This window comes from Larus michahellis, chromosome 15, assembly GCF_964199755.1.
Source record: "Larus michahellis chromosome 15, bLarMic1.1, whole genome shotgun sequence".
NCBI classification, from domain to species: domain Eukaryota; kingdom Metazoa; phylum Chordata; class Aves; order Charadriiformes; family Laridae; genus Larus; species Larus michahellis.
The window spans coordinates 12,876,581-12,896,793 of record NC_133910.1 but is presented as its reverse complement, the minus strand read 5'-3'; the positions used below and the strand labels follow the sequence as shown (position 1 = coordinate 12,896,793).

General features: G+C 40.9%; 2 protein-coding genes across 5 annotated transcripts; one reads left to right on the top strand and one right to left on the bottom strand.

The window, feature by feature from the left end:
* Positions 1-81: 81 nt before the first annotated feature.
* On the top strand, positions 82-16,453 carry STKLD1 (serine/threonine kinase like domain containing 1). 4 transcript variants are annotated; one of them, XM_074608484.1, is made up of 19 exons: positions 84-318; positions 852-947; positions 1,436-1,480; positions 2,797-2,871; positions 3,404-3,508; positions 3,716-3,786; positions 4,429-4,544; positions 5,592-5,704; positions 5,805-5,965; positions 6,416-6,546; positions 7,190-7,273; positions 8,626-8,742; positions 9,320-9,454; positions 10,385-10,513; positions 11,652-11,780; positions 12,717-12,845; positions 13,371-13,508; positions 13,827-13,906; positions 15,764-16,453. In XM_074608484.1, the coding sequence occupies exons 1-19, from the start codon at positions 304-306 to the stop codon at positions 15,767-15,769; spliced, it is 1,875 nt and encodes a 624-aa protein (XP_074464585.1). In that variant the 5' UTR covers positions 84-303; the 3' UTR covers positions 15,770-16,453. The 4 variants fall into 4 exon arrangements, with proteins under 4 accessions (XP_074464586.1, XP_074464585.1, XP_074464584.1 ...); XM_074608483.1 differs by lacking the exon at positions 15,764-16,453 and adding an exon at positions 14,885-15,194; XM_074608485.1 differs by lacking the exons at positions 3,404-3,508; positions 15,764-16,453 and adding an exon at positions 14,885-15,189 and having other exon boundaries at positions 82-318.
* REXO4 (REX4 homolog, 3'-5' exonuclease) lies at positions 14,793-20,211 on the bottom strand. The gene is made up of 8 exons (XM_074608487.1): positions 19,891-20,211; positions 19,194-19,552; positions 18,746-18,901; positions 18,334-18,527; positions 17,832-17,920; positions 17,165-17,239; positions 16,377-16,451; positions 14,793-15,632 (listed from the first exon to the last, which is right to left on the bottom strand). Exons 1-8 carry the CDS (start codon positions 20,065-20,067, stop codon positions 15,531-15,533), a joined length of 1,227 nt encoding a protein of 408 aa, XP_074464588.1. The 5' UTR covers positions 20,068-20,211; the 3' UTR covers positions 14,793-15,530.
* Positions 20,212-20,213: the final 2 nt, after the last annotated feature.

The following is a 20,213-nucleotide window of genomic DNA, read 5'->3' as shown; positions in this document are numbered from 1 at the left end:
GGCGGTGGCACCGGGGAGGGCGGGGCGGACACGCCCCTCCCACGCCGCGCACTGAAAGCGCCCGCCCGCCCCCTTTTCGTCTCTACGGTGAAGGGACGCGAGGCGGGTGTGGGGTGGCCGTTTCATCCCCCGTTCTGTCCCTGCCCCAGGGGCTTGTAACGGCGGTTTTTTGGTCTGAAAGTGTAAGAAAGGGGAAACGCCCCTTCTCTGCCCTACGCCTGCTGCTGATGGCTGAGGGGCTGCTCTCGCCCCTGCCCTAGGGGTCCCTCCAGGCATCAGCGGGAGGCTAGGCCCTGTCCCATCATGGAGAAATACGAGGTGCTGCTAGAAGGGCCAGGCCCTTCCCGGTGCTGTAGGGTGGTGTGGGTGGTGCTGGGTGTGTGTGTGTGGTATATGGCTCTGGGGAGGGGTCTGTGGCCTAGGGGAGGGGGCGTAGGTACCCCCGGGGGTAGTACACGACCATTGGGAGGGGGTGTAGGTACCCCTGGGGGGGCGCATAGGCCTGGAGTGCGGGCAGGTGGCCCTGAGGAGGGAATGTGTGGCCTTGGTGAGGGTGTAAGCTGCTCTGAGAAAGGGGCCTACAAGGCCCTAGGGAGGGAACTGCTGGGTTGTGGATGGCCCTGGGGAGATGAGGGTTTTGTGGTCAGCAGGGGGGAAGTGAGGGGAAATGTCCTGGAGGGGAAGGCCTGTGTGTCTCTGGAGTTGGGGTGCAGATGGGGGTGCCTGTGATCCTGCTGCTGGACTGGAGGTGTGTGCTGTGTGGAGGGTGTCTGTGGGAAAGTGGTTTGAAGGGATTTTCTGCCTTGGTTGTTCCACTTCTTAAAGATGAGTGTCTCTCCTTTGCTTTGCAGGTGCTGGAGCAGCTCCAGCCTGGAGCGCTGGGCACTATGCTGGTAGTTGAATTGAAAACGGAAAAGGGTGCGGAGAATAAATATATAATAAAGCAGGTGAGAGAGTGGTTGCTAGGAAAACAAGAGTCCATTAGCACGTTTGTCATCTGTATGGGCCATTCTGACAGAAACAGATACAAACATGTTAGGCAGCTTGGCCACTGGGTAAGAGTAGGCTTACATCTTACTGTGCTGCTGTTTGGAAATAAGAAGATTCAGATCAGTTTATCAGAGTATTGAGGTTAGAAATGGGGAAAGAGGAGCGGCTTATTTAGGGCCATCCAGTGTGTTTTCATCTTAGCTTACTGCTACTTTGACCATGCAGGAGAAAGACTGGCTAGCTGTTGCGGGCTCATTTAAAGCCCTGTTTCTGGCCATCTCCCAACAGCAAGACAGCTCCAAACATTAGACATTGGAGCTATCATTGAAAATTTATGCTAGTTCACACACAATTTGCAGTTCCAGTCATTTTGGCAAGATTGTTCTGGCTTAAAGTTTGGCTGTATCTATATTACAATCTCATCCTTGTATTTTGTTTGGTGCAGGTTGAATGCATTGAAGAAAACCAAGCAAATGAGGCCTTGAAGGAGGTATCAGTGCAGTTTTTCTTTACTACCTTGCTTACAAAGACCAAAGTCTTAACAGAACAAAGTCTTTTATCTACAAGGATTAACTAAGTAAATAGTCAAGATGTAAATCAGGTAGGACTGAGGGGTGTTCTCCCTGCCTTCTGCTTGAGCTCAGGCCAGGATTTTGTATTAATTGTTCCTGTATTTGATTATGTATATTCAAATGGATAGCTCTTATCAGAGGATAGCCCTTTTTCAGGGTTTGTATTTGTTTTGTGATGAAGACAAAGAGCAAAGCTCATCCTTTTGGCCTTTAAGCTGAAGGAGAACCTTAGTCTCTTTATAGTTTATTATTAATAACTCGATTTCTAGTTAACATATTTCATTATGTATTAATTTCTTAGAGATGGACATTTTTTGATGTGAATTATTTGACTAGTTTTCTGCCTTTACAATTTTGTGCAAACTTGTTTCAATACCTCAGGTAACATGCAACATCAGAAATACTATTAAAATAGCACAATTTGCTTCCACAAAATATGTGGAGTAACACCTGATGGATTAGTCTCACCGTTTCCAGTATGCATGACGTCTGCAGTTGAAAATCAATGAGAATACATGTCTGTACAGGTGCTTCATCCTACTCAGGAGAGGTGACCTCTTTAGGCACTGAGACTGGCTTTACTGATAGAGTTTGATTCAGTTTTTCTGTTGATGTACATATCTATTGAAATAAATGCAGTTGTGCCAGCTGGGAGTGTGGCTCTTCTTAGTTTTTCTCTGGTGTCTGCACAACCACAAACACAACTATAGGAGGGTGAGTTGAATTCCTTTTACCTTTCACATCATCAGCAAATTTGTTAAAGTAATTGTTAGAGCCCCGTACGGAAACCAGTGTCAAGGAGATAAGCATCTCACTAATGTCATCATATTTTCTGCGGTTCGAGCTTGCATAGGGATTACTGGAAATAACGTCTACACTAGAAAAATCATCTTGTCTTTCATATTCTAAGATGTGTTTTCAGGTTTGGATGTTAGGAACTGATGAAGAGGGTTGTTTACGTATCATCTCCCTAAGGATCAGTTATATCCTTCAATCTTACAAGGCTGTTCTGGCATTACATTTAGTAGAGTCTTGCTGAAATATTTTCCTTAACTTGACACTTGTACATGCAAATATATAACAGAGCTTGCACATTGAAAGGATTTGATCAAACATGCAACATGAACAAGTCAGAACTGGCTTAGGATATTATTTAAGGTCCTGTTCAGTGGGAAGGACTGTATAGCTATTTCGAAAGCTCTCTCTGTTTATTTTTTTTTTTAAACCTATGCAGGCAATGGATTTGCTAAAACTTCATCATTCAAACATCTGTGCTTACCAGGAATTGTTTGTGACTTGGGATAATGAGGTGAGATTTGAAACAAACCTGCTTTTTTAACTCCTGAATAAACATGCTGAAAAGCTGTGAAGATACATGGATTGGAGTCCATCACATGGCAGTATTGCACCCTGACTCACGGATTCTGATGTGAATGAGTGTGCAATACTGATTTTCATGTTCGCATGAAAACCCTTTTATAGGGAGACTATAGGAAGCTGAAAGCCCTGACTTACTTATTTGCAGGTTTTATTCAGTGCTCAAGCAAAATTTGTGTTGATTTTACGGATGTATATTTGACTTGAATTGTCCCATATGGCTTCGGATAAGATGCTTGATAATGTTTTGTGTTTCTTTTAAAAAACAACAAACATGCTGTATTTTTAATAAAAAAAAAAAGTAATTATTGTCTCCTCTGGGAGAGATTAATCATCTTGGAACACCTTGGTATTGGTGAACATCACACCCATCGGTTTGGCCAAGTGCTCGGTTTTATCTCTCTTACTGGATATGTTATTACCTGCGAACAATTAGACAATTTTGATGTAATGTTTTATTACAGATATCATCTCTGTTCCTCTGTCTGGTAATGCAGCACTCGGGCCAAGGAGATCTTTCATCTGTAATCAAGGAAAAAAGGCAGAAGTCAGAAAAAATAACAGACGTGGTAAAAAGTACAGAAGAGGCATCTGACTGAACTGACAGTCTCTCACTGCTTTTATATTTTTTCCCTTGTATTCCCTCTTTCTCAAAGTCCTCCCCAAAATATTGGAAGCACAGTGTTTTAGTGAAGGGTGGTTTTAGAAGCTATCTTCCAAAAGATATTTGGAAGTTATTCTGTTTGTTAGACTTTCATGTATATTTCCTTCAACAGGTGATTCTGAAGTTCCTGGGACAGATGGTGGATGCTTTGTTTTATATACACAAACAAAATATTTTCCACAGGTGAGTGGAAATCTTGTTCTCTTTGTCTGATAGGTCATTGTTCGTTGCAGTGACTGTTGGTTCAGCACAGCTGCTTGGAGGCAGGGAATTTTACAGTTCCAAAAGGGCGAGTAGGAGGTAGAAATTCCAGACTTCGTATATAGATTCATTTTCTGTGACTTCTGAGATCATCTGTTTCTTGAGTTTTTTCTAGGATTATCCATTTGAGCAAGGTGTTCTCTCTGTTTGTTTTTTGTTGTTTGTGCTAAAAATCTAATACTAATTTTAATATTAGGATACTGACCGTATCTGTAAATGCATACATTTTGGTGGCTGTGATGGACAAGGTATACTTGGTGTATCTAAAGTAAGAGACAGCCATTGCATTCCATATTCGGATAAATTTGTGTCACAATCACAAATTTTAAAGCATTTCACAGTAATAGAAGAAAATAATTGTATTGCACTTGATTATCACTTCTATATAAAAAAAAAATAATCAAAAACCACAAACAAAAAAAAACCCAGACCCCTCACCACCACTCCATCTACTCTCCCCCCAAAATACCCCAAACCTTCTGATGTGTGAGGAGGCTGGGAACCTGTAGTTATGTAGCATTAGACTCTGATTTCACAGGCTGACAGAAAATATTTGTGTTGCAGAAATCTCAAGCCGTCAAACATTCTTGTGACTGGTGAAGCATCCTTCATGCTTAGCGACTTCAGTACAGAAACACTTATGACAGATGAGATGAAATGGAAAATAAGAGTGGAAGAAAGTAGATACTTGTTTTACTTTTTTTTTTTTACTTTATGTTTAAAAGATTCACTTATGGTTAATATTTTTAGTTCTCAGAGTAAAATCAGCCAAAGAGGAAAAAAATTATCTTCCCTGCCCTTTCTCTGCGTTGTACTATTTGTCTACTGAAGTATGAATGGTACATTCATAGGCAGTTGACTGCAGCATTAACTGTGTTCACAATTGAAAACTATAGATAGAATCATAGAATCATAGAATTGTTGAGGTTGGAAGGGACCTTTAAGATCATCGAGTCCAACCTTTAGCCTACCCTGACAAGAGCCACTTCTAAACCATGTCCCTCAGTGCCCCATCTACCCTTTTTTTAAACACCTCCAGAGATGGTGAATCCACCACCTCCCTGGGCAGCCTATTCCAATGTTTAATAACCCTTTCAGTGAAAAAATGTCTCCTAATATCTAATCTAAACCTCCCCTGACGTAACTTGAACCCATTTCCCCTTGTCCTATCACTTGTCACCAGGGAGAAGAGGTCAGCCCCCATCTCTCTACAACCTCCTTTCAGGTAGTTGTAGAGGGTGATAAGGTCTCCCCTCAGCCTCCTCTTCTCCAGGCTAAACAACCCCAGCTCCCTCAGTCGTTCCTCATAAGGTTTGTCCTCCAGGCCCCTCACCAGCTTTGTAGCCCTTCTCTGGACACGCTCCAACTACCTCAATGTCCCTCCTGTAGCGAGGGGCCCAAAACTGAACGCAGTACTCGAGGTGGGGCCTCACCAGTGCTGAGTACAGGGGGATGATGTGTCTGTGAGTCTCGGAACTCTGCAACAGATACAGCTGGAATCCTTTTAGCTTGATACATATGCCGTAACAACTTAGAAAATTGTTCATTAGTTAGAGCATGTTTCTTAGTCTTTTGTGGCATATCACCAGTAAAAATTGTCTGATCTCTGCAGAATATCTCTAAATTATTTTTAGATGTAAAATGATTGCCTGCAGTTCATGCATGTGCAAGCAAAAACTGTATAGTACAGTGTCAGCAATGTTACCATATGATTCTTATTTCAACAGATAGCAAGTCTTGGATGGCTCCAGAAACATTTGGTTTTTCTTTTACTGAGAAATCTGACATCTGGTCTCTAGGCTGTATTCTACTGGACATGATGACCTGCTTTGTTCTGAATGTATGTAATAATGTTTTATTATAGATTTAAAATGTCATTTGCCCACCAGGATATCTCTAAACAAGCGTGTGAAAGCTCTACTGTTACTTACTCTTTACAGGCAGAAGAGATAACTTCATTACTGCAGAACATCAGACAGGATACCAGCCGCCTTGAGGGAGTTCTGGCACTAACACAAAATGGAGATAACAGCTCTTTGCCTTTATTTCCAATTCTACTTATGATGCTACAGATTGAGCCCAGCATGAGACCCACAACAGAGTGAGCTCTGGATGCTTTCCCTTTATTTTTTGTCCTAAACCTCACCTACCGTCACAAAGATGGGAGTGTTAGCTACTCTTTAAAAGAGATTGAGTTAAGATTGCTGATATACTGCCTTGACAAATTGAGTTATTAAGAAAGTCAAAGATTTGGTGTTCATTCAGAAGTGGCATTCTGATACGTGTAGATGTCCTTTTTTGAAGATTATAAATTCATATTGTACACAATTTTATAAGCCATTAACTTGAAGCCTAAGCATGGCTTCTCCACTGTAAGTTATTTCATTAGCCGTTTTGAAGTAAATTGCTTAAGTTCTGTCAAAAATAACCCAGTCTTCAAAGAAGTATTACTAGCTTTTTATATCAAAATGAAACAAAGCCTGTAGAAATTTTTTTTTCTAACTTACCAGTTCTAACTCATTGGTGCTGCTTTTCTCTCTTGTAATTCTAGGGATCTGACTGATGTTCCATTTATTAGGGAATGCCTGACTGTTGCTCGTGCCTCTTCAGTAAAACTGAAAAAGTCTTTGTCTCCTAGAATAATAGATACACTCCTTGAGGGAGGAATCGAAAGTGTTCTAGGTAATAAGGAAAGTAAGATTAATATTATGGTGATTTTCGTAGGAAATAAACTCATATGTTTTCCAGTCAGCATATATTCTACTTGAAAATGAATTGTTGGGCATTCATTTTACTTGAAATAAAATGGGATGCTATTTGGAGGAAGGATCACTCTGCATCCTTTTCTATAACTGGTAATCTTACCAGCCATACCGACTGCAGAAGTGAAATGGAGTCAGAAATCATTCTTAGAAAATCAGGGAGCCCCACTTTGTTGGCCTTCTAACATGTTTGCCAGCTTATGCCAACAAAGGACCTGTTCCGTTATTTTCCTTCTGAGTAAGGAAGATATTCTTTTCATCTGGAAAGGCTATTGGAATAATGCATTTAAATTTAATCCATTTAATGCATAGCCCTGCCCTGATTTAATATTCCATCAGGTCTCCAAAATATATAATACCAAAAACTTAGATTATAGAGGTGAATCATAATATTTTGTAATATTAAAATATTTGATGCATTAGGGGAGAAGTTTTTCTCTTTTCAACAATCACAAATTATATTATTTTAATTTATATGAATTCACATCTTGCACAAAACAGAAAATTTTAGTGCTTTTTCTAAGTGTTTGTATCAAACAGAAGAATTTTCTTGGTTTATGTAGAATTCATGCAGGCTTTCTGGGATATAGAAGCAGCACAGGATAAAGCCATTCAGCTCCTTGCCAGCTTTGTAAGAGATAAAAGTGGTAAGGCACTAATTTATTTATGTATTTATTCTGCTCTTTTCTTACATCTTGAGATGATAGGAAGAGGAAAAAAATTCTTATGAAAATAAATAAGAATGAAATTGTTCTCATGCTATTTCTCATTTTTGTAACGTACTGGAATAGACCATTAGTTGATGTGACTGTGTTGATGCTTGTTTTGTAAATGCTTATGTTGAACAGCAGCTGTTTTGCTGGGTAAGAAAAACGGGCACTGGAAAAAAAATTTACTGATATTTTAATTGGAACCAAGGTGAATTGGCAAACTGACATTTGAAGAAGGTAATTCATATCAGTGTTTGGGCAACTTGCAGGCAATGCCTAGGGCTATAAAACTGATAGAGCAAAAGGAAGCTACGTGTGTCTGTGTTCTGTGTGTCCAGTAAAGCTGCGTGAGTGAAGACTGTGTATTTTTTCCCAGCATCTGCACATTTTTCAGACTACTCTTTCAGATCAAGATTAGTATTTTCAAAGCACCGTGTTAACTCAGTTATAAAACGCACTACCATTTGGTAGTGGTAGCATTTTAATGCTGGCATTGGCTTAGATGTTAAAACACAGGGGTGCTCATAACTGTAATTGATAAGGAAAAAGAATAATTTGGTTTTTTCCTTAGAGTTACCTGTATCTTCAGATCTGTTCATGAAGAAGTCTTTACTCAGTAATACAGTGGGCTTTGATTTATCAATAACAAAATCAACGTGTCTTTGTCATTTCTCATTCCAAACCTATTGACAGTGATACAAGGCCATGAACACATCTGACTTGATTAGCGCTTCTGCACCATGGCTTGCTGTGACTGATGCGCAGATCTTTGAAGGTGCTCAAAATGGATCCCTAAAAAACATTTTTTTTTTCTCAACATTTTACCGTGTATTTGTGGTTACACTGAATAGCTGTATTAGCTATTGCAAAAACTCACAGTCTTCTTAGAACTAAGAGATCTGGTGAAATACTTCCCCCCACAGGTTCTGAAAAGCGTGGTTTTGGACTCATGCACAATGTTCTACCCCCCCAACTTGCTTCATGCCCAGTGAACAATGCCGGTGTGACTTAATGAGGAAGCTGCTGGCTGCACTTAGCTTGCATAGCTTTTTTTTGTCTTTAATAAGAGACATTTCCCATAGAGACTACAAAATTCACTCTGTATTGTTCCATCTGTACTTCCATTTTGTTCTCTTTGATTCAGGAATGTTGTTCTGCTGTATCACGTTACCCATAGGGACTCAAATTTATTTGAAACTGGAACTCCTGTGTTTTGGAGTATAGATAACCACTGAGCATTCTAAGCTGTGTAACTGAATGTTATCTCAAATCTTCTTTTTTCCCTGCAGCATTGCCCTACTTGCTAACGTTCACGGAATTGATCACTTTTGCCATGAAGACTCACGCAGATTCTCTCAAGATACAAGTAGATGGTTGCAGTTTATTGCTTGAAATCCTTAGTCAAGGTACAGTCATAAGACTTCCAACTTACGCTGGGTAGTACATTCTATTTCTTGTGAAGTTAGACGTAGTAGATAAGGTTTGAAATAGGTTCAGTGGTGATTTTAGGAAACAAATTTAAAGCAGTAGAGGAATTTAAACAGCTTTAATAAGAGTCTGAATTCTCATGGACTTTCTTCAGGACTGGCATATGTGAATTTGGTGTTAATTTTAAATACAGGCCGCTTGTCTTAGGCTACCAAGTTTGTTTTCATGTTATGTAGAGCGTTGCTAGAATGTATAAATAAGAGACTCTCAGTGTTCTGGTATTTGATTTTCAAACCATAAAAGTGTTTTTTGGTCTCTTGTGTGGTCCTTGCTGTCATTTTCTTGGCAATTTACCCCAGTAACACCTGATAATGATAACAGCTTGAAAATAGCAAGAATTGTGTTTCAGAAAAAGAAAACTGAAAGTAACTTTTGGATATGTTATGTGAAGAAATGCTGTTAATTGAATGTTTTATATGTGCTGACATCAGGGGGTTCAGACTTCATTCAAAGCCACTGAAATCTGTGTTCTGTTCAAATGTTTACTTTTGACAGCTCTAGAACAGGATGTGGTGGTGGCCCTGGATGAGAATGTGACCAGCTCTCTGTTAGAGACAGTGAGACAACACTCTGAAAATGAAGAGTTACTTTCGTTAGTCTGCACGTTATTGATGATGATTTCAGCCAGTGGTGGGTCGCCTTGTTCATTTTAGGGGAACATTCCTACATTTCTACTTTTATAATCTAATCCAAGATATAATGCAGAACTCATGTCTTCACTGAGAGATGTGGATGTCTGTAGGTATTAGTGTAACAGTGGTAATATTGGTAAGATTGACTAGATACTGGCAAGATAACACTCCTGAAAGTATAAGACATACTGCAGAGGCTTCAGGTGCTTACAAAAATATATCTATTAGAGTGGTCCTGTATTTAATTTTGTTTTGGAAGCAAGCACAAACTGTGCAAATAGTAGCCCTTGGGAAAATGAGGGCATAGAACCTGGATTCTATTTCTGTCTGTGCCATGGTGAATTGAAACCATTCTACCTAATTTTGCTACTTTGTTTTTTTTCTCCTGAGATTGTAATTGCCAAATATTTATAGTAATTTTTACTTGTTTTCAGTGTCAGTTCAGCAGTCATCAGAAGATTGTTTTTATAAATGGTCACAGAAGTATTTAGCAGCAAGGGGATAATCTTAAAAAAAAAAAAGTACCAAGTTTCATGTACAGATAAACTTACCATCTAAGACCAAACTATTTTTAAACAGCGTTCCCTAATTCTGAAGCTGAGGTAACTTGAATTGCTAAACTGCAAACATTTGAAAAATAGTACTGTATACCCTTTCAGTTCCTTTTCTGCCCTAAATCTCAGGGCTGTAATGAAAAAGGGTGGGTAAACATCCATTTGAAAGGGTCGCTTGTGCCAAACACTATGCTCAGGTGCATTTTGTTAAAGAATTTAGTCTGTTCTCTTACTTTCTTTTGTCCAGCTGATGGTATCATGTTACTGGTTTGTAATCACTGTTTAAATATGGTTAGTAGTGCTGTCCGTTGCGAGAACAGCGAGTGGGACAAAAATAGCAGATTGTATAGAATTTCTTTTTCTGTGTTTTTCAGGAGTTGCTGCAGAGAATCTAAGGAAAGTTGGAGTAATTCCAGACCTTCTGTCAATTTTAAGAAATTTTCTTCGTAATGAACAGATCTGCCTCTCTTGCTGTGGAGTTCTCTGGAGCTTGGCTGCGAGTGGTAAGTTAAACACAGCAAGTATTGTGCCTGGGTTCATGTGACTGAAAGGCAGCAGGTATTGTGCCTAATTGAGTTCACACATTCCTGTTGCTGGGAGTGGTTTGTTCTTCTTTCTCCCGTTCTGGAGAGCTGTCTCCAGAGCACTACTAGAATAACTTTTAAGTGATCCAGAGTTAAGTGAGATAAAACTAAAAACTAATCTAGACTTTTTAGCAACCCTTTTTGTGATAAGGTGTCAAAGTCAAATCTTTAGTGTTTAGGCCAAGATATGTCTTATGAAGGCTGTCAGAAACAAAAGGGTACAGGCACGTTTCTGCTTTGTCAGTCGCGTAGTTTTGCTCCGCGCTTAGCAGAGCAAGTGCAGTGCAAGCAGCATATTAGATTAGGTATCAGAACAGCATTTGGAATGAATAGCATCTTATTTCTTTGCATCACACTTCTCTTGGCAGCACTGGGCTAAATCTTGAGTTGGACATCTCCTAGAGAATCGCTTTTCCAAAAGAATTGTGATTGACAAGGTGGCAAGTGTGCTCTTCCCATTGCCTTAGAACTAAACCAGCATCATCCCCACAGTGTTGGAGAGCCATGGGTGGTTGCTTGAGATGACCCCTTCTCATGAGACCACACTGGGAGTTTTTTAGGGGATTTGTTTCTCTGACATGTTCTTGTGTAAGTGTATGGTGTTCTAATCATCAAGGAAGGCTGAAAGCACAAAATGTGCACGATTGCACTTTGTGTGTTTTATTCCTTCTGCGCAACAAACCACCCACTTGATTTATGTGACCAGCTAAATAGCCATCCTGCAGACCGTATTCTGTCAGAAAGGTGGCTACTTTTGGAGGTTTCTTGCTGTGATCTCCATGTACAATTTGAATGGCAGAGAAAACTAGTTCTTGGAGAAGTTCAGCTTTCTGCAATAAACGATACTCTTTATTAGTCCTGTAAAATGCGATTTGTTTTTGTACATATTAGGTTCATTCCCTCTGCTGTTGTCCGTACTAAAATAATGTTGCATTACTCCAATGCCATCATGCATTAAGGTTTTACTGATACAGTTTGACATCCAATGTGCTTATGATAGTATTAATTGATCAAGTAATTCTGCTTGATGCCTTTCCTTTTCATTATGGTAATTCAGAGAATAACGTGGACCAAGCAGTGATGAAAAGTGCTGTCCCTGTTACCTCTGCGGTCCTTCAGGAGCACCTCCGGAATGGAACAGTTACGGAGTCTGCTTGCTCGGCTCTATGGGCGTTGTCACTCCAAGGTGTGTTTTCCCAGTCCCCTTGTCCCTTGTGCACGGAGAAGGCTCGTATGCCAAACACGTCTGTCTGTCAGTGGTGATCCCTGAAATCCAGGCTGCTTGGCCTTAGCAGGCTCTGCAGATGGCAGCAGAGTTAGGAACTTGCATCCCTCTTAACCAGTCTTCCCTACACTTGCTCGCTGACACTCCCTAATGAAGCTATTTTTGACGAGCCGTAGCAATTATATAACTAGATGCTGCTGATGGGCGCTGTAACAATGGGCGGCTACAAGAACCTTGTTGTGCAGAGCATTATCTCTGGCTTATCTCTTAAGACCAAGAAATCCCATTTGTGTTACTCCAATGAACACAGCATTAGTGTTGTGCAGCGCGGCCTGGGAGGTTTGTTTTTATGCTGTTTGCTTTGCAAATTTGGAACAGTATTTCAGATTAAAAAATAAAACGCAAATCTCTATCGTGTGCACTAAGGAATGTATCCTCGCAGTACTACTCTGTCCTATTTCTTCCTCATGCAAGAATATGTTTATCTATTGCCCTGCGCTTCTGCCATCGCTCCAGTGGGAAGAGCAGAGTAAAACACCCCAAGCAATTTCATTTCTAGTACCCACCAGCAGAATAGGTTGAGTATTCAGGACTCTCCCTTCCTTTTGGCTTGGAGAACAAAAGGGAATCCTGACATAGAAGATGTGTGGGAAGTTTCTCCTAGACCCCTGGATCAACTCATGATAAGACTTTATTTGGCATTTTTTTACTGCAATGCAGGTTTTCACATGCTTTCTTTGTAATTTTATCACATAATTTAAAAGTTGTTCCAGAAACAGGGGGCAGAAGTTGAAAAGCTGATGAGTATTTTAAAGGTTTTTCAGTATATTGAAGTTTTGAGATTTTTGTTGTGTGGGTGTTTTTTTTTTTTTTTTGCTTTTTTTTCTTTTCTTAAAGGTTGCTTGAGCGAAAATGACTATGAGCCCACAACAGCACTTTTACTGGATGCGCTCAGGATGAACCCAGAAAGACCAGTGCTGGTGAAGAACGCCTGCCTGGCATTAGCAAGCCTTCTAAGGCTATCTGGTAACATTCAGCAATTCTTTTTTTTTTTATTAATTGCAAATGAGCTCAGAAGTGGATGTTTCTATGTAGTTCAAGAGTTCATAATGGGATTGGGATTGACACCTGCTCTCCTAAATTAATCTTTTCTTGCAGGACTGGAAAAGGAATTAGTAAAATTGGAGGTGTGAATTTTTTTCTTCCCATGGACCCACCGTGCATGTATGAGAAGTACTAGATCAGCATAATCTGATCTATTAATAACTTGAGAGTGTGTTTTGGTACTTATTTTATGATGAAGTTGTTTCAACTGTGTAAAAGGGAAATGCACAATCAATGTGAAAACAATAAACATTAAAATATCATTTCTGCTGTGCATGAGGGTGTCAGCTGAGTATATGGTCTTCTAGTTATTGCCCAGATATGCTTTAGAATAGCTTTTAGGAAGACTGAAAATAATGGGTAGTGCTAGCTGGAGCAGGGGATTGGAAAGCAGATAATTCAGTCTGCAGCTACCACTTAGCTTAGCAGTGTTTGTCTCCCTTTCAGAAATATCAGCTTTGAGATTTATAATGGATCCAAAAGGCAGTGGAATAAACCTGATCAAATATGCCTACCACCTTCACTTCGATGATCCAGAAGTGGTGGAATATATCTGTATGCTGATTAACGAGATGGTTCAGTATGGTGAGATGATGGTGGTGTTTGTCAAGTCTCTTCCTCTCCCCCAGCCCCAAAAGATAGTAAAGAAAACCATAACAGCAGCTGCTCAGGGATGTGTTAGTTGCTCTCAGGAGACTTACTGTGTACCTGAGAAAGGAGGATAAATCGGAACTAAGAGTTTATCCCACTTGTTCTTGAATAATTATAAATGCCTCCCGGACGTTATAATGTTGTAACTTCATCTCATCTGGCCTTCTCTTTGTGTAGATCTGTCCCCTCCCTGCTCCACTTTAGCTCCTGCCGAAACCATTTCAGCAATTATTCTGTTCATTTGCATTACAGATGACATTGTGCCGAATATGCTGTCCCAGAAAATGGAAGAACTGCTGTCTGAAATAAAAAGCTCTTTTCCATCTAGCATGGTATGTAGAAGTCACTGTGATAACAAAGGGTGGATGCTTAGTACGTTATTTCTGGTTATGGACTTCATCACTCTCAAATATCTGGAATTACATAGTGCAAAAATTTACAGAATTATATGTATATGGGGTGAAGAGTGAGTTTTTAAGAATATTTCTAACTACTGGAAACAAGTAGTTGGAAGGTTTTTTCCTTCACGCTTTATGCTGTAATTTAAAAAAAACCCACAACCCTATGTTCTGGTCTCTTGTGACACTGCATTGCATTAATTTACTACATTCTTCATACTAAAACAGGGTAAAGTTTACAGGAATAAACTGTTGAAACACCAGAAACAGTAAAGTTATTCAAGCTATTTAATGTGTTACCCTAGTATTTCCTTTGCAATGACTTGCTGTCAAGAAACCAGTAATTACAAGTGTTCTCATCAAATCAATGAAAGTGGTTTGTCTTATAACTTTGCTTTTTTTAGTTACGCAGTTAGCCTGCTTACCTAATTTGCCTCAAAGACAGCTGCATGTAAACTTGTTCCTCCGTGTCTCCTGCAGGCATTGCCTGCACCACTTTAATGGACATGCAGCTATAAGGTAGTGCAGAAAAAAATGACAAAAGAGAAGAAAGCTCCCTCTTCTGTTGTGAATGTAATTTGTTGTTCCCTGTCCCCTGTTGAGACAGCAGAGACGAGACCAGAACGCTGCTCTTCTGCCAGTACAGTGTGTGATGTGCAACTGCTAAATCTCTGAAACCCATTCCTTGTTACCTTCCAGTAACTATTTAGATTATTTAAATCACAGCATTAATATTCAATCTAGTAATTACAGTTGCTTTGGATTTTGAGGAATGAGACTCCACATATGTTTAAAACACCACTCACTTTAAAGGCCTATATTAAACACAACATTTTTATTAATAAAGGAATATAAAAATAAGTGAAGCAACAAGGTAAACTTGTATTTGACAATTCTCCCATTTCTCTCCAGGAGATAACGACCCTTGTGGATTCAGCACTTTTGAAACTGCAGGAGTAAAAGAACAACTTTTTGTATAAGAACAAGACTTGTTCACTTCTGGTTCAGATATGAAAGTCTGGATCCTCCAGAAATACTTTAAAAGATTTTTCTCACCAGAAAGATTAAAGTTGGGCCATTAATAATACATAAACAGTTACATATTCTGTTGATTTAGATACCACAACTGTGAGACTAACAGCAATAATTAAGAAGTCGCCTTACTTTGTAGACATTAAAATATTTGAAATAAAGATTTTAGTCTTGGGAATTTCAGCAAAGCAATGACAGTTTCTTCCTTCATCTATCTTAATTAAAAACCACTTTTTAAAACTTATTCAGTGTGTATATCCGTTGCAGAAATCGAACTGATGAAGTACTTCACAAATGCAGGTGTGCGTTACAGGTATTGTTTAAACACAGTAGTGGGCATTAGGCTTAGGTATCATCCAGAAAGGGGATATTACCAGGATTCTTGTCAGCAGCATTCACGTACCAGGTTAGGAAGTACTGTCTTTTGATTGATTTTACAAAGTAGCTGCTGTCAGTTCAGAGTTACCTCTACATTTGCCCTGGAATGTGACATGAAACCAGCAAACGCTGCAGATAAAAAAACCATTCAAGTTTTACAATTTTTGTTGTTAGGTTTGTTCTTAACAGCAGCTTCCCATTTCTTTTTCTCTAAGGTATACAGTCTCATAGCTGCTTGTGCATCCTGAATCTAAAAGAACAGAACAGGAGGGTTAATGAAACATAGCTGACGTGGCTTTAGAACATTCTTGTTAAGAAGCAGCTAAATCTTCTATCATTTTAATGCATCCTTTTAATTAACATTTCATAATCTCTTTCTAGCTTTAGGTTCTGTGCCTAGTGGAAGGGGATGAATATGCATTCAGAATGCATGGGCCACCACCAGGCTATGCACTTCCCTTTCTGATCGTGACTTGGAAAGCCATCATGAAAAAATACTCTTGATACAGCATCTTGGGGATACCCTCATAATTCCCCCTGTTTCTTCAGTCAATTCCCCTGTTATATCCCCCTGTCCACCAAAAGAACGGAACTAACTGCTGCGATTCAGTAGTTGGCTCTCACGCTATTTTATCCCACCTGCTGTAGTACAACAGTGCAGAATGCTGCTTTTAAGGTAAGCAGTTGATACTTTATAATTACTTTTTTTCCCCTGGGGATCTTAAAATAACAAGAATTAATATTTAAACAGAATAGAGTTGACTTGTGCAAAAGTTTATGAAAATAAGGATAAAATCCAAGCGGCATGAGACACGTAACAGTAAGTAAGCTTAGATGGCATCCTGCTGCGTGCTGGTGTCCAAGCAGAGCCTGCTAACTTTCATTGCGAGATTCGAATGAAGCCACAGCATTCTGAATTGAGCCCAGATCCTGGAGCTAATGTGTCGTACCTTACTGACCTACCCAAACATGTATGTTCTGATGAGATACGTACCGAGCAGTGCTCTGATGTCTGCACTTGAACATTTAGCAGTTTCTCACAGAGCAGTTTCAATGATGGCCGTGCAGACTAGAAATAGAAAAGATAGAATCATGCTGTCTTGCACTACTTGATAAATATATGTGTGTGTATATATATTTTTTTTTAAAAAAATATTAGCTTAGGTGTATTCTTTAATAAAGTATAGCACATCTCAGCTTCTGCTGGTGAACTGGCAAGAATACCTCATGAATTATGAGATCTATGCATGCACTGCTGAGAGGATTTTATGTGTATTACCACAACCCTAAGATTTCTGTTTGGGGTGCTTTGTTGTGAAAAAGAAAACCTGACTATATAGTTACGAAACTTAAAATATCTCCCTATAATCCGAACCTTTACTCCACCAGTCTAAGCAGAAACTTGAAGCCATCTGTTTTTATATCACTACGGAAAAGATACCATTAAGATGATAAGCCTTACTGTAAGTGGAACTCTAATGTTTTATTTTGCTGTCCAGAAAAGCGTTATGAAGACCATGCAAGTGATAAAGAATGGGAGAGCCACTGAATTTTGTGCACAGGTATTACTGGTAATGTTTGTACTGAACTAAGTAACTTACAGATGTATTTCAAACACTAAGTAAGCATTCAAGTCGACTAGTATTTTCAAAGAACAAAAAGCAGGCGTCCCTGTTTCAGGTAGGAAAGAAGGAACAGGGTCAGAGAGAAGCAAGTGTAGGAGGAGAGAGCTAGCAGCTGGGACTCGGTTAATTGAGGTGCACCTTCCCAACCGTTTCTTACCTTGACCCTCTGTTTGAAGGGCTTGTATCTTTGCGTGTCACGTATTTTCTTCTTAGGATGATCAAGAAATAGGACCTAGAAGAGATCACAGTTCCAGTCCAGAGTGTACTGTTGCATAAAACTTCATACAGCTGAATGTACAACTTCCTGCTGTTTCCTTCCGTCCATTATAAGAGATAGTTCAAAACCATGAATGGACAAGACCAAGATCATCCAGACAATGGCTGGATTCAAGAAACACAGTTCTACTTTGCATAAGAAATAGAAATGAATCTGGAGGCACCACCTGCAGAGACTACCTGCAGTGCTGGTACAGCATGACATGATGCCTGTCTCTTGTAACGATGACCAGACTGCCGAGCTTTGGGCGCTAAGCAAAGCATGCAAACAGCAGAGTTTTTCATCGTTCTGTTTCTTTCCTGGCTCTTCAGTAGGAGATCAGTGCTATTAGCAGCACAGGTTAGAAGTGGAATAACTTCAGTGGGCAAGTGACTAGGGCTATACTTGGTGCAGCATGAAATGACAAGAAACTGAGGGAAGAGCGATAAAGCTGTAGTTTCTAGGAGTTCAGGTGTGTTCATCTGATCCAGAAAGATGTATTAGAAATTTAATCAATCTTAAATTTTTGGAGCCTTGTCTTCAAAATAACAAATCTGCAGCCGTGTACCTTTAGATCATTGCGTAAAGCATGTCCAACTAAAATCCTTCCATGCAAGATGTCAGCGACCTCCTTCTGAACGGTTTGAAAATCTTCACCTAAAAATACCAAAGGAAACACTTTGCATTAGACACATCAGACTACTAAGCAAGCTACAATTATAACACTGCATTTTTTGGTGAAAGCAATTGTATCCTTGGGCCTGCGGTTACATGAATTTGTACAGTACACTAAACCCTCTGCTTGTTACAAGAGGACAGCACTAAAAGGAAATGTACTTACCATTATTCCCATACCATAATCCATGACTTAATTTCTTCTAGGGCATTAGCGACCACTCTCTAAAGACGACTACTTCTCACAATTTTTCTTAGCATTCAGATTTCATTTTGTTTTTCATTAAGTCTAAGGCTTATCCAGGCTCAGATGATGAGGCTTCTGTGATAGCCTGTTAAATTCTCCCTCCTTAAAGAACATTTTTGCAGAAAAAAAACCAAACCCCAGCTCCTACCTGTATTTATATTCTCAGGGCGTATGCCACTAACAGCTGTTCTGTAATCAGTCACCTCTTCTGTAGGCTTGACGTACTTGTCATAAATGCACTTTCCAAATTGGTTCACAAGGGACACGCGAGCCACAATACTGTCTTCCCCCTTGGGTCCCACTCCCACCATCTCACAGTCCATGGCTACAGCCTGCGTCAGCCTGAAAGAGAAAGGACAGCTTGGTGACACCTCTGGCACAGGGACCACACAGTGGAATTCACCAGGTTCACGCGTTGATACAAACGGGAAAAACTCAGCAGTTTGTCTGTCAGCAGACCCAGGGAGATGTCAGCTTACGTTGTGTACCTGCAAATCACAGTTACTAGGAGATAATCTCAATGCCTCTGCTGTATTCCTTCCCGCTGGAATGCCACTCACCCTTCAGAAGCCTTTTCTTTAACCAGCACCTGCTCCACAGACTCTTTGGATTGCCCTGGTTCAAGTCCAAGATTTCTTCTGGCAATTTTTGCTGCTTCAGGTCCTATTGCTGCTTCGATATCTTTTGGATCGACGTCATCAAACCAGATTTCAGCCCTAGTAAGTACAGATTTAATTACATTTAACGGTCTTAAAGCTGCCTTGAATCTTTATAGTGTAGGAAAAGCTTATTTATTTTTTAAATTAAGAAATCAGCTCTGTGAAAATTAGTCTAGTACTGTCACTTAGGCAAGTTTGTTTCTGTATCTGAGGAGCAGTGGCAGCACGCATCTTACTTCTCCCAAAATTTAGTTTGGAAGAGTGCAGCTGTTTTGAATGTACTGGTTGGTGCTCCTGAGGTACACTTCCGAAAGGAAATACTCAGGTGTTCGATGCGTGAAGTACTCACTCTTTGGGTTGCTGCTCCGCTTGCTCTTCAGCTTTCCTCCTCTTATGTTTTATATCACCTTTCTCCTTTAAAATATTGCCGTTTTTCTTTTTTTCTTCGCAGCCTTTTCCACTGCTTTTGGTGCCATTTAAATTCTTATCTGTTGCAACCCTCTTGGCTTTCGGCTTTGCCGAAGGAGGATTGTCTTTCGCAGAACCATTGTCCGTTTTACTTGTGGATTTGGCCTTCTCCCCATTCCCCTTCCCATTGATGGCTGGGACTTCTTGGCTATTGCCCGCCTTGAGTGGGTGCTTCTTTTTGCTGTTTGTTTGACGCGTAGAGAGAGACTTGTTGGAGCTGTCTGCCTTTTGTTTCAGTAGCTAAAGAGACAAAAAACAAAAGGAAAGAAGGATTATTTCCCTCTGTTTTTGGAGGTCCTGAGGGCTCCTGGCATTCTGTCTCAGTGCTAAATGGCCCTGGACTCTCTATCTGGCTTTAGGGGAATAACCTGCAACGGGACATCCCAGATCCCTGCCCGCACGACTTTACTTATTGGCGTAAAGGTTATTATTTTTAAAAAAATCACCACCTACACCACGGGACGGCACGCAGAGAGGGGCAGCATGGCCGCGGCCGCCCCGGGCCCCTTCCCCGGCCCAATGCCCCTGGGGGCAGATGGCTCCGGCTGTCCCCAGGCGCATCCCGACGCCCCCCTCACCTCCTGCAGCGCCTTCCAGTTGGAGGAGAACTCCCGGGGGCTGCGGGGGGGAGCCGCCGCCGCCGCCATGTCGGGGCCTTTCGGCGCGGCCGCCGCTTCCCCGCTCCCGACCTTCCTCCTCCTTCTCCTCCTCCTCCTCCCGCCCTTCCCGCCGGCCGCGGGGCTCTGCTTCGCCATGCGGCACGACCCCGGGGCAAACGCGGCTCAACCGGGCCGGGGCTGCCGCTCCCCAGCCACGCCGGGACCGGGACCGCGCAGCGCCGCACCGGCCCGGCGGGGAACGGCGACCCCGCGCTCGGGTTCCGGGGCCGCGGGGGCCCCGT